At 34.4% G+C, this 14,259-nt stretch overlaps 1 protein-coding gene across 1 annotated transcript; it reads right to left on the bottom strand.

Moving 5' to 3' along the window:
• Window positions 1–6,633: 6,633 nt before the first annotated feature.
• LOC131151037 (protein POLAR LOCALIZATION DURING ASYMMETRIC DIVISION AND REDISTRIBUTION-like) lies at window positions 6,634–13,956 on the bottom strand. Its single transcript, XM_058102209.1, has 3 exons — window positions 13,285–13,956; window positions 12,409–12,866; window positions 6,634–7,191 (listed from the first exon to the last, which is right to left on the bottom strand). The coding sequence occupies exons 1-3, from the start codon at window positions 13,655–13,657 to the stop codon at window positions 6,901–6,903; spliced, it is 1,122 nt and encodes a 373-aa protein (XP_057958192.1). The 5' UTR covers window positions 13,658–13,956; the 3' UTR covers window positions 6,634–6,900.
• Window positions 13,957–14,259: the final 303 nt, after the last annotated feature.

Genomic DNA, 14,259 nt, shown 5'->3' with positions numbered 1-14,259 from the left:
GACATCATATTTGGAGCAACCGATGAGGAAATGTGCAATGAATTTGCCAAATGTATGCAAGAAAAATTCAAAATGAGCATGATAGAAGAACTCACCTTCTTTTTTGGGCTTCAAATTAAGTAAGCTAAACATGGCACATTCATTAACCAATTGAAATATGTGAAAGACCTACTCAAGAAATTTAACTTGGAAGATGGCAAAGTTTTGGGAACCCCTATGAGACCTTCCACTAAGCTTGACAAAGATGAGCGAGGTATACATGTAGATATGAAGCTTTACCGAGGTATGATTGGCAATCTACTATATTTAACAGCTAGCGGGTCGGATATAATGTTCAGTGTGTGCATATGTGCAAGACTTCAAGCCGCACCAAAAGAATCACATTTAACAGCTGTTAAACAAATACTTAGATACCTTATTGGCACCATTGACTTAGGCTTATGGTATCTTAAGGTCACTTCATTTGACATATTAAGCTACTCTGATGCAAACTTTGCTGGGAGCAAAGTTGATCGAAAAGACACAAGTGGAACATGTCATTTCCTAGGTCAAGATCTTGTTTCTTGGTTTTTCAAGAAACAAAACTTGGTGGCCATTTCCAAGGCTGAGGCTGAATACGTAGTTGCGGGGAGATTTTGTGCCCAAGTCATATATATGAAACAACAACTTACAGACTACAAATTGCACTATGACACAGTACCAATTAAATGCAACAATACTAGTACCACCAATATCTCCAAGAATCCTATCTCACATTCACAAACCAAACACATGAGATTAGATATCACTTTATTCATGATCATGTGCAAAAATGAGATATAGCATTTGAATTTGTTTGCACCGATGAGCAATGGGCTGACATATTCCCAAAACCACTTCAAGAAGATAGATTTATTCAAATAAGACGTGAATTAGGCCTATTACATGCAAAGGATGTTGCTTAGGTCAAGCACAAGTGGAACATGTCATTTCCTAGGTCAAGCTCTTGTTTCTTGGTTTTCCAAGAAACAAAACTTGGTGGCCCTTTCCACGGCCGAGGCTGAATACATAGCCGCAGGGAGATTTTGTGCCCAAGCCTTATGTATGACACAACAACTTACAGACTACAAATTGCACTACGACACAATATCAATTAAATGTAACAATACTAGTACCACCAATATCTCCAAGAATCCTATCTCACATTCACAAACCAAACACATTGAGATTAGATATCACTTTATTCGTGATCATGTGCAAAAAGGAGATATAGCACTTGAATTTGTTTGCACCGATGAGCAATGGGCTAACATATTCACAAAACCACTTCAAGTAGATAGATTTATTCAAATAAGACGTGAATTAGGCCTATAGCATGCAAGGGATGTTGCTTAAAAACAATTGGTTAGGCAATCGAGGAAAAAATGAATAAAAAAATGGTCAAAATACATGAAAATTGCCTTATTTGGGAGACCGAAAGCATAGCCCGGTTGACCGGAGCTTTCTATTTGGGGGTCCGGGCAACCGAACACAAGACCCAATCGACCGAAACCTTCGGTATTCAGTTTGGGCGACCGGACTCCCTCTTTGGTTGACCAAACCGTCGGGGCTATGTATATTTTTCACGCGTTAAAGCCGTAATTTTTCATTGCTTTGACTCCTAAATGCTCTCCTCTCCTCTAAAAATCCTAAATCCACATTTCCCTTATATTTTCGTCCATTTTCCTCCACCAAATCCACAAAATCCCTTCCTCAAATCCATCCTCTCAACATGCCAAGGAAATCCGGGAGAGAAAAGAGGAAAGCTTCAACCCAAGAAGAATGGGAAAGCTTAAGGCATTGGTTTGTATCCACAAAGGCCAAGAAGTGCTACCATGACAAGCTTAGGGTTCTTGAACTCATCTTGGGTAAGATTCTTGACCTAAACTTTGTTAGCTTGTATTTCCCAAATGTGGTTGAGATGTTTAGGGTTTAGGTCGGTACCAATTTCTAACCTACCAACCTGAGGGTGTTTTTCCTCATCTAGTAAGGTTGTTTTACGCAAATCTTGACCATGATGGGACAAAGTGTACCTCCCAAATCCTAGATAAACCTTACAACTTTAATGCCCAAATCATAGTCGATACTTTTGGGTTGAATCGAGGCACCTTTGAGTGTCCAGAAGTAGGAACCTCTTGGATAATGGAACAAGAGTTCACCCCACTAAGAATTCTTATTTTGAGTGATAGAAGAACCTGTACCAAACCTTAGACATCCTCTAGCCTATAAGACTCTCACCCTCAAAGCCAAAATCATCCACCTGTTCATTTCCTACAATATACTTCCAAAAGGTGGATCACGAGATCACATCTTGTATTTGGATTGCTTCGTGACGTGATGTTTGTTTACTGGTAAGCATCTCGATTTTCCATCTCTAATTATTAAATGGATGTTTGCCAAGAAGAGTGGGAAAAGGATTGTTCTTCCCTATGGAGGCATGCTAAACCGTGTTTTGAGAGTCTTGGGTTCAACCATGCATCCTCCCTATTTATTCCACATCGTCCTAGTGACTTTTTCACCTCCACCACTGTAAAATTAATGGGGTATCAACTAATTGACGGTAACTGGGTGGCCAAGCTTCCTTATCATAGAAGAATGGAAGAACAGGAACATGCTCAGGCAAACTTTCAGATCCTTAACAATCGCTTCAATAGCTTTGAAGCCTCTTCCTCCTTGAAAAGAAAAGAACCTATGGAGATAAACGAGAGCGACGAGAATGACAACTCATCAAAGGAGAACAATTATTAAGACAGCACATTCTAAGGGGGAGCAATTATTTTATATTTAAAACATTTGATATGGTTGTATTTTGTTTTGCTTTATGAAAACACTAAGTTTCTTTTATTTTTATGCTTTCTAAAATACAATTTGGGAATTGTGTTGAAAAATGCTGGATATTGAATTATTGAAAATTGTGTTATGCATGCTAGATATTAACTTATGAAACCTTGTGAAATGCATGCTGATTAGTTTGAATGGAAGCTTCTGCATGCTTGATGTAAACCATGGCATGAGTACAATAAATGTTGAATGTTATTATACAAGCTTCTGAATGCTTGATGTAGACCATGGAATAACTATTATCTCTATTGAATATATCAGCAAGCTTCTGCATGTTGGATGCAGATAATTGTGTAAATTTCATATTATTTACAAATTGAATATAGCTTATGCATGTTGGATGCAAACATTGTCATAAATATTGACATTGTTAATAGCTTCTACATGCTGGATGCAGACAATTGCGAACTGCATGCTGAATAGTTGAATAGGATGTTGCATGCTAGTTGAGTTGATTAACTATAGCTTCTGCATGCTGGATGCAGACAACTGAGAACTGCATGCTAGGTAGTTGACATTAGGTTGCTCCATGCTGCTTGAGTGTTGGTATGCCAGACTATGAATACTGGATGAATAAATGAAATTCATCCTAGATCAAAACTACATTTAGCTTAAAATAATTGCTTATACTAGTTGGGGTAATTAATTGAATTAATCAATGACATGTATAAGTAATTCATGTCATCCAAGCCTTCTTAGTGTAAAAGGGGGCAGTTTGTTAAATAAGGGGAGTTTTTGAAGCAAACACTACTTTCTTGTCCCTCACACCTTTAGATGATGTTAAAAAGGGAAGAATATTTGAGCAAAAATCAAATTTCATATCTTTACTCACCCTTTGGCTTTAATTTTGGTTTAGAGTCTACTGTGACTATTGTTTAAACCTACTTTTTAACTCACAGTAATCCTAAGACACAATATGATATTTTTACACAACTATTGCTATACTTGTGTATCATATGACTCATTTTATCTGAAAATAGTTTCAAATTCATATTCAACGCTAAATGCAATCTAAACTAAACTCAAAGTTTTCAACTTAAGAAATTCAATAGTCTTCATTTTAATATGATTGAAATAAAATACATTGTCTATCTTTTGTAATTATGCATATTGTGAATGGGAGCCTTGTCAGGCTACCTCATTTTACTCTTATATTTGTCATCATCAAAAAAGGGAAAAATTGTTGGGTTTTTGAGCCTAATCCCATTTGATAATGACAAACCCAAAGCATCTCTCATTTGTGCTTTAAGTATGTTCATAGGATTGACCTTGAGAAAGCACAATGGGCGATAAAAAATGGAAGTCATGACACATTCAAGATAACACATTACCTGACAAATTCCATGAAGTTTTTGAAGAGCAAGAGTTGAAGACTTAGAGAATTTTTTATATGTATTGTATTTAGGATTGATTGTAAATGCACATATGAATGAATTTGAAGTGAAGCTCATACTTGAGCTTAAAAGGACCCTAGGGACTTAAACTTTTCATGGAAAATCATTTTATTAAAATGCTAAACTATTTCAAAAGGCCTAAAATTAGTTTGAACATGAAAAAGCCCAAAATCTCAAGATTGCAAGGCAGTCGGGCGACCGGATGTTCCATCCGGGCAACTGAACCTCAAGAGGTATGATCCGGGCGACCGGATCATTAGTCTGGGCAACTGAAAATCGCTAAAATGGAAATCACCTATAATCCGGGCGACCAAACCTCAATCCGGTCGACCGGAACTCTCGGGAAAACCCAAGAATGGCCTTAAAATGGTCATATTTTTTGAAATGAAATATATATTTAAACCTCCAATGGTCATATTTCAAGTTAGCCTATGAATACAAGGCTTGGAGAGTTAGAGAATACTTTTGCACAATATTTGAACTCTTGAGGAAATTGTTTTACGTTGAGATATATCATTCAATTCATTTACAAGTTCTCCCATTCATATTTTCTAAAATACCTTAGACAACACCATATTTTCAACTGAGCTTCATTCTTATTCTTTGAGAGTGTTTTGGATTTGTTCTTTCCTTGTACTTATTAGCTCTTGAAGGAGCATTCATTGTACACAACCTTTCATATCTTCATTTACTTTCACGGTTCGGGTTTAAATCGTGCCAAGCAAGGGGATATTGCTTGGAGATGTATCTCCGCCTACAAGGAGGGATTGTAAGGGTATCTCCACTCGTATGAAGGAGGGTTGTACAGGTAGTTCCGCCTTGTTGAAGGAGCTGATAGTAGAAATCTTCAAGTGATTGTCTTGAGGCAAGGACGTAAGTGGGTATAATCAAACCTTGTAAAATCGCGGCATCGTTTTCTTTATCCCTACACTCCTTTAATTTCCGCACTTGTATGTTTATATATTTGCAGTGTTTGTGATTGTTCTATATACGCTAAACTCAAGTTTGATCTAGGTTGATTAATCAGTTAAATATTTGACCTATTTTTTAAAAAATATCCAATTCACCTTCCTCTTGAGACATCACCAATTGTAACAATTACTTTTATAAATCATTCAAATACCATGAGTGGATTGAGCTTAGCTAAGTTGTGCTGCTTTTTTAAGATATAAATCTTGTCAAACATGCAAGCACTTAGATCCTATTTGAAACTCGAAAAACTATTTTTAAAAATGACAATAAAATATATGGTAAATAAATGAAAAAAAATTTACATTACATATCATTTGTTTATGTTGTCAATTTTCTATTTATGTTGTCACTTTTCTGATGTTTGCGAAAAAATTGAAAACTAGCTTTTATTAATTTCAATTATTTTGACAACCTGTTGTCAGAAATTTTCATATCCAAAAATAGTTCTTTTGAACTAAATTATTAATTTATACACTTTTAAATTAAAATTAAATTACAATGATCATATGAATTTAAATATAATTGAAATAAAAATATACATCAATTCCACAAAAATAATAAAACTAATTACAAAATATTTTTACTATTTTCAATTGTCATCTCCAATAAAATTTTTATTATAAAAAAGTTTGAAAGTATAAAAATTAAATAAAATAATTATAATAATTTTTATTTTTATTGTAGTCTTTTTCTCATTTTTATTATTTTAAAATTTTATTATCTTAGTCATAAATTTTATAATATTATTTGATTTAAAGACTAAAATAAGTATTTTTTAATTAAATGTTTAATTTATTTTAGCTTTATAAATATTAATCAAATAAGTTTCTAGTTTCTAATTTTTAGTTTCTATTTCTAATTTTTGGTTTTCATTTCTGATTTTTGTTTCCATAATTTTTCACAACAATACCAAATGCGCCCTTAAATTTTTAATTTTTAACCATAATGCAATAAATTCTCATTCTTAATAATTTTTTAAACAAATAAAAATTTGAAGAATTGATTTCAATTTTATTTCTTTTTCTTTCTTTCTTTTTTTCCGAATAAACTAATTGATCTAGACTGATCTTTAAAGAAACAATTGCTTAGCAAAGCATCAGAATATTTTGAATGATGCCACATGCCCTAAACAGATGCTTTATAAATTAGATAGCATACATGATCACTTTAATTCATGTGGGCAGATCAAAAACTTTTAATTCATGTGATATTGAAAATGTGGCTAATTTTTCACCCCAAAAATAGCTATGAAAGAATTTTGTAACAAGTAGAAAATATCAACATAAAGGTGGAAATACAATACAGGCTTCCAAAATTCCTTGTGTTCATCAAACATTATATAACTGAAAATAAACAACTTTGTTTTTAAATGAATGGAAGCATTAAATCAAGGAGAGAATGAAAAACATGTATAAAACAAGGCAAATAGCATAAATATCAATCATTGAGTACAAACAAACACATGAAGTCATCAATGAAACAAGTACTCTTGTTTCCCTTTTTCCCATTTTGTTTCCATTTTGTTTCTGTGCAAACTATCTTCCCCACCCACAAGCAAAATAACCAAAGAGAACATGATACAACAATTAAAAGCAATAGTACATTCTAATTTCAACAGCTTTTTGTACAAGTTCAAATGCTCACCTCAAAAAAATGGGAAGCTTCAAAAAAATTGCTAGGTAAACTGGGAATTTTCTGGAACTTTCTGAGAAATAAGCTGCATTGTTTCTTTCCACCAAAGGGCCTCCATTTCTTTCTCGCGAATCATGTGATTAGCAGAGTCTAGCGCAGCTTCTAACTCTTTTATCCTTTCTTGTTGCCTTGCTTCCACTACTTCATGCAACCTTCTCTCAAGTTCATTAGGACAGACTCCAAACTGCTTTCTGATGCTTGTCTCTGGAGGGTCAACCGCTTCTCCAAAAGTCGTGCTAAGGCTTCCTCGAGGAGCAGTGTCCTCAATATCCACCTGCCATATTTAATTTTCAGACAGAAAGCACACAACTAGCACCATATAAATTAAGAACTAGAACACAAAGTGCTCCCATGCATGAAACATTGTGAACAAATGCATTTAACAGAAACGCAGTTTTCAAAATATTATCCAACTTTCATTCTAAGAACAATATAAAAACTAGGTGTAACAGGAAACAATTCCAATTCCTGAGTTTTGTTTCACTGATTGGTTTTTGTTTTTAAATCATGTTTTGGTTTTGTTTTTGAAATGTAAAGCACACGTTAGGCAAATGCTTTGTCCAAAAGAAATTGTGAAAAAAAAAAAAATTATGAAAACATATTTGACTTTATAATGGATTGGCAGTGGCGAGGGGAGTAGCAGCATGTCAACAGTGACAGAAGCTTGCTCGTGATGACATGGCAACAGCTCATCGGCTGTAGTGAAGGCAGCAGCAGCTCCCTGGCAACACCACCTCACCAACAAGGATCCTGTTGCTAGCACAGGCAGTGTAACAGCCACATAAATGTAACATTGAGCATGGCAAAGCATAGCAGGACATTCTATTACAGAATTAAACTAAACAGATTATTAAAATAACCACCCCGAGCCCCTTCAATGGCATGTCTAAACAAAGGTTTCTAGGCAAGTGTGCGCCTGGAGAATATTGAAGGCACTGATGAAAGTTAGGAGGCACTTCTTGATGGAGATAGATCAAAGGTATTTCTTAGTTTCCAAATTGAATTCCCATGCCACAACTTCACTTCAATTCAAACCCGAATTTCAGAAAATAAAGGGATCACCCAAACCCAGATTTTGTTGATTGCCAAGTCCAAATAAAACTTCGTCACAATCTAGATCAGACCCACCAAAATATGGAAATATGTAGAGGCGTCCTCCACTGGAAACTCCCTACCGGAAAAATATCTGACCCTTTTGGCCAACGTGTGGTATTTTTCGGAATCAAGTACGGAAGTTTTCTTAAAGGACACAAGATAAGCCCTTTCGACATAATTATTGTATCAGCCATACGTGTGACAAAGCTAGGTAGTGGAAAGAGGGTGACCCCAAAAGGTGCATTATTTATAGCAGTCATATGGAAGGCATAAAACAACGGCAGGTAGCAAAGCAGATGGGAAGCCCAACAGGACAACCTAGGGACCAAAGGTTTAGTAGCCAGTTGTCAACAAAACCTATGAACATGATACTCCAGAGATGCCTTCATCTACCGGTTTGTCACGTGGAAGTCTAGACCAATGTTTTAAAAGGTGACGGCAGAAGTTGAAGCATTCTAACCCTTAAGAGGTGAGGTGTAAGCCTTAAGGCATTGGGGTGTAAGTCTTCTGCAAATTTCATATTTTTTTATAAAAATATGTAAATAAATTACATATATTTTACAAATAGAGAAAAATTAAGAAATTCCCAAATATAATGTTAAAAAAAATCAAATATAATTGCAAACTTCTTGTTGAACATTCAAAAATTGCTAACTTGAATTCATTACATAAATCATGACAAGAGATAGCCATAACACAACAAATTTCAAATTATTTTCAAGATTTAAGCTACAACTCTCAATTATTTTTGGAAAGGTTGGGGTTCAAGAGTTTTAGAAATCAACTCTTTTTAAGACATTTCTTTTATATATACACAATTAAAATTTTCTAGCCAAATCTAACTTGAGATTCACACACAAAAAATGCATAAGCCACAACTAAAAAGGCGCAAAAGGCATGCCTTTTATGCTAATGCATAAGCCTTAGCATGCAATCCTTTTTGGGATTTGGCATTTTGGAGCCTCAAGGCCTTTTAGCCTGCCTTGCCTAGAGGTGAGCCCTGATTGAGCCTTTTAAAACATTAATCTAGACAACACTGAAATGATCTACATTCAAATTTAAGGGGGAAAAAAGATTTGGTAATTTTTTTTTCTTTCATTCTTTTGGATAATATCAGGTGGGAAATAAGTACTGGAAAGGAACAATTGAGAAACCTAGACAAGGAATTTTTAATAAATGAGCAACAGTGTATTTATATATCAAAACACTCACTCATTGAGCCATTGGAAAAATAAATTGGACCAACCCTGAGAGAGAGCAGGAGAGAGAAGGACGAGGAGGAGGAGGAGAAAATATCTCCATCCTTCAGTCAAATATTCTTCACTATGGTTAGGCAGTCACTAATTCAACTTTCTGAATTTCTAATTGCTGGTTGTAAAATAAAAGGAAATACAACACATAACAAGAGGCAAAACAAGAAACTAACAGGAAAAAAAAAAACAAAACAAAAACAAACTTTACAAATCCATTGTACTCATACCATGGCACTGCATGCATTGCACAAAGTATACAGATGTTTCTCATTCTGAAAGCACATCAGTTTCAACTTTGCAATCACACCTTAATAAGAAACAATGGAGCAACTTTGAAAGAAATCCAACTTGTAAAGGATCAATCGATTCTCTCCTTGAGGTTTGTCTCAAGACGAGGTATGCTCAAAATGCCCTGAGGCAGAGTCTAAAATACTAAATTCCAAAAAAGGCAACAAATCATATGCTGAGATTTATGCATTTTGTACAAAAGGCATGCCTTTTCCGCCTTTTTTTTCAGCTGAGGCTGACGTATTTTAGGAGTAAATCTCAATTTAGATTTGGACAGAAATTATAACCATACGTTTATAAAAAGGAATGTGCTAATATGAGAAACCTTTACAAAATAATTGAGAGCTGCTCATAGATATGAAAACAATTTGAACTTTGCAATTTTATAACTATATCTTGCCATGATTGACTTAATGAATTAGTTAGTATTCTTAGAATAGACAACAAGTAGTTGAAAATTTATTTTTTATTTTTAAATTTTTATTGGTAATTTTCTCAATTTTTTTTTTTTTAAAATATATGTAATTTATTTACATATTTTTTATCTAAAAAATAAAATTCTCAAAAGTCTTCTGCCTCAATGCCTTAAGGCTTACACCATTCCATGGCATTGCACGCATTGCACAAACATAATGCTCATTCTAAGGGTAGGTCAGTTTCCACTTTCCACTCACACCTTTTAATATGATCCAATGGATTAAGTTTGAAAGAACTCAACTTTAAATAAATACCATTACACCATAATAAATCATTCATAAATTAAACATAACGATCTTTAAAGATAAAAGTTACAGCTCTTTTTGGAGATAAAGTGTTCCCAAAAAAATTATGGCCAATAAACTTACACACAAACGCGATTGAAAATCAATATTAGGAAACAAAATTGATTTTTTTTTCCACAAGAGATTTGACTCATGAACTAATCCAAGATGCAGTTGGAGAAATGAAAGAATTTACCTCTTGAGGAGACAGCTAACGATGGTATGGTATTTAATAAGGGAAATGAAACATTACGGAACTACCACAATGCCCTCTTGGTTCCAAATCTTTCTTCTAACTTAATACTCCAAACTGAATATAAGGATTATTAAAAAAAAGAAAAACTTAGCAGTTTCATACAGAAATAAAATTTGCTTAATCCTTAGAAAAAAAAAATGAAAACAAAGAGGATCACACCAATGACAAGTATTGATCCCCTCTACAGTGGATTTTAGCTATTCTTGTAAGTCACAATTAGCTGTTCAAGTAAATCATAATCACTGAATGCTGAGAATCAGAATAGGAGAGAGAGAGAGAGAAAGAGAGAGAGTTGGCATCTTCAAACCCTATATACCAAATACTGTAGTCCTAACGCTAGTCGTTACTCTATCATACATATTCTTAATGGCATCAATATACCTACTGTATACTACCTTCTTTTCTAAAACCCAACAAAGAACTTCCCTAGGGTATCCTATCATAGGCTTTCTCTTGGTCAATAAAAACTATATGCAGGTCTCTCTTCTTTTTCGTAAACTTTTCCATTAATCTCCCACAAGATAAATAGTTTCAGTAGTTGATCCCCCAAGCATTAAACCAAATTGATGCTCTGAGACCCTCATTTCCAACCTTATTCTTCGCTTAATTATCCTTTTCAATAGTTTCATTGTATGACTCTTAGTTTAATTCCGCAACAGTTATTAAAATTTTGAATATCTTTGTTTTCGTATATAGGTATTAATGTGCTTTTCCTCCATTCATTTAACATTTTCTTCGTTTTTATAATTGTATGAATAAATTAGTTAGCCATATACTTCCATTATCCTCTAGACATTTCCAAACTTCAATTGGAATGTTATCCAATCCAACAAATTTCCCACTTTTCATTTTTTTTAAAGCCATCTTAACTTCAGTAACTCTAATTTTGCAAATTAATCCTAGATTTTTAGCGTTTTCCTCATTTTTTACTTCTAAGTTTAAGCTATCAATTTGGTTTTCATTAAACAATCCATTAAAGTAGCTTCGACATCTCTCTTTTATGTCTTCTTCTTTAACCAAGACATTATCGTCCTCATTCTTTATACATTTTACATTACCTAAATCCTTGCATTTTTCTTTCTCTAGCTCTAACAAGTTCATATATGTCTTTTTCCCTTTCTTTTGTATCTAGTCTAAAATATCACAAGCTCTATGTTATGTTTAGCTTCATAGGCCTTTTTTGCATCTTTTCTTCTCTCTTTATACTTTTCAAAGTTTTTTGCATTTCTACAGTTTTGCCATATTTTATACCAATTTTTTTTTCTTTTTACAAATTTTTGGACATCTTAATCCCACCACCAACTTTCTTTGCTAGCCAAAAATCTTCCTTTAGGAACCTTGGTGTGCTGAATATATGTATATAGCATTAAAGTTTAAAATGAGAATCAACGCAACTTGGGAACACAAGTGTTCTATGACTCAAAATTATTAAAAAAATATATATATACTAAAGCAAAACAAAGAGAGGACATCAATGACACAACACGCACAACAAAGAGAGAAAGGGAAAGTGATGAATATAATTTTAACATAGCATCTCTCTCAACAAACACACATATACACGTACATACATGGACAAAGAGATAGTTTCCATGAAACTATAAAAAATAAATAAATAAATAAGGATAAGGCTCCTATTGATTTTTTCTAAATTATGGACTGTAATTTTTTAGCACAGCTAAGCAATGATATAGATTGTCACATATTCAAAATACAATTAAATCACACTTTAAAGGGATGTTATGCTCCTTATTAGAACATTTGTACAAACATGATGTATCGAAAAAGGAAAAAGAATAAATACATAAAAAGGATGCATAATGCCAATTGCCAAATACCTCAATCCTTTGTTGTTGTGATTGTTCTAATGAATCTTCTATGTCCAAGTGGAGCTCCAAACGTTCCAACTCAGCTTCAAGCTCTGCCTCAAGCTGGTCCATTCCTTTCACATGTTCTTCTTCCCCTAGTTTATCACATTCCGAATACTGTTTGCATAGCATTGGTGTTTCTAAGCTTTGTTTAATAGATGATTCAATATGATATTGTGGTGGCATATGGCCATTAGCATTTGAGCCTTCTATGGACTCAGTGGTTGAATAGGAAAAATTATCATTTGAGTCAACCGTTTTAGAGTATGTATCTTTCCCTTGCCATTCCTTTTTGACATTTTGAAGAAAAGTTTCCATTTCAGTGCGCAACTCCATCATCTTATTAAGCTCATTTTTACTTGTAGCAATGAGAAAAATCAGACCAAATCCAACACCCAAGTTGAAACAGGTCTCCTGCTTGCATCTTCCTGGAGAAAAATAATGACAAAATAAAACAAAATCAACAATTCTTACTACAATATTGAGACTGATATATCATACTTGACCAACAATTTGGAACTCTTAAATCCATGGTCACAGATTGTTCTACATAACAGCTCAAAGATGATAAAATAAGAAGGAACACCTGGTGGCTGGAGCACAAGGCTCCCACACCAAATCGCATGTGGAGGGCAAGATGTACCCAAAAATAATATCATTGCATATAAGCTCATATTTTCATAACCAGTACCCAACAAAACCCAGTTTCCCAAATAATATTTACCAGCTAAAACGTCATAAAAAATAAACTAGCCTATTTCAGACTTGGAAAGTTCACAAGACCATAATGGATGCTTTTATCCGATTGACCAGATCATAATAGCAAGCAAACAATCCAATCGTCACCTGACTCATGAATCACTTCAGAACCTCCCCCACACTCCTCCGAATTTGAAGACGACAGTTCATTGTCCTTCGGTCCATTCATCAAAAACCCTGTATGCACCGACCCTCCAATGGCTTCACCCCCCTCCTCCTCTTTCTCTTCCCTACGCTGCGACTCAACGCTCTGGACCTTGGACCCCTTCACAGACGACAACCACCGAGACAGAGCCGCCCGCGGCGAGAATCGCCGAAGAACTCCGTAGCCCCTTCTTCCATCGGATTTCGCCGCCGCATCGCCGCCCATTTCGCCACCGCCTCCGCCGTCGTCGTCGGAGGTGCTGATAAGGACGTCGGCCACCCGCAAGTGGTTCCTGTGGATCCCATTCTTCTTCATTTAGGCCCTAAGGTAGCGTCGAAAGACTGAACATAGCACTCAAATGGCAGAGCAACTGGAGGGAAGAGTTGTAACGGGCATTTGCTCTGCCCTAGAGCGGCAGCTGCGGCATACTGTTAAATTCAAATCTATGAAACAATTTGACATTTTTAACAATAATAAATTTTCATGTGAGGTTAGAGGTGTAATTTCAATGCTTAATCGAATATGCTTCCAGCCACCGCTTCAAATCTCGCGTGTTCTTTCGAAGATTTTGACATTCCAATCTTCCACAGCCTCTGCTTATTCCCTCTGCTATAAGTCTGCTGCTTTGTAAGTTAGGGGATAGAATCAAATAAATTAAATTAAATTAAAATTAAAAATTAGGAAAAAAAATATTCTAAGTTTCAACATTAGCAACTTTTTTTAAGATTAAAAAAATAAAATGGAATATGGCTGGTCAAACATTCAACTTTGTCTTGAATTTAAATTTACATGATTAAAATACAAAAAAGACAATTTAAAATATTACAATAAAAATGAAAATCAATATAATTATTACATTTCATAATTCAATTTTTAATGCTAACAGTTGAAAAATAGCAAACATATTTTTTAAAATG

Source organism: Malania oleifera, chromosome 3 (genome assembly GCF_029873635.1).
Source record: "Malania oleifera isolate guangnan ecotype guangnan chromosome 3, ASM2987363v1, whole genome shotgun sequence".
NCBI lineage: Eukaryota > Viridiplantae > Streptophyta > Magnoliopsida > Santalales > Ximeniaceae > Malania > Malania oleifera.
This window is presented reverse-complemented; position numbering and strand designations above follow the sequence as displayed.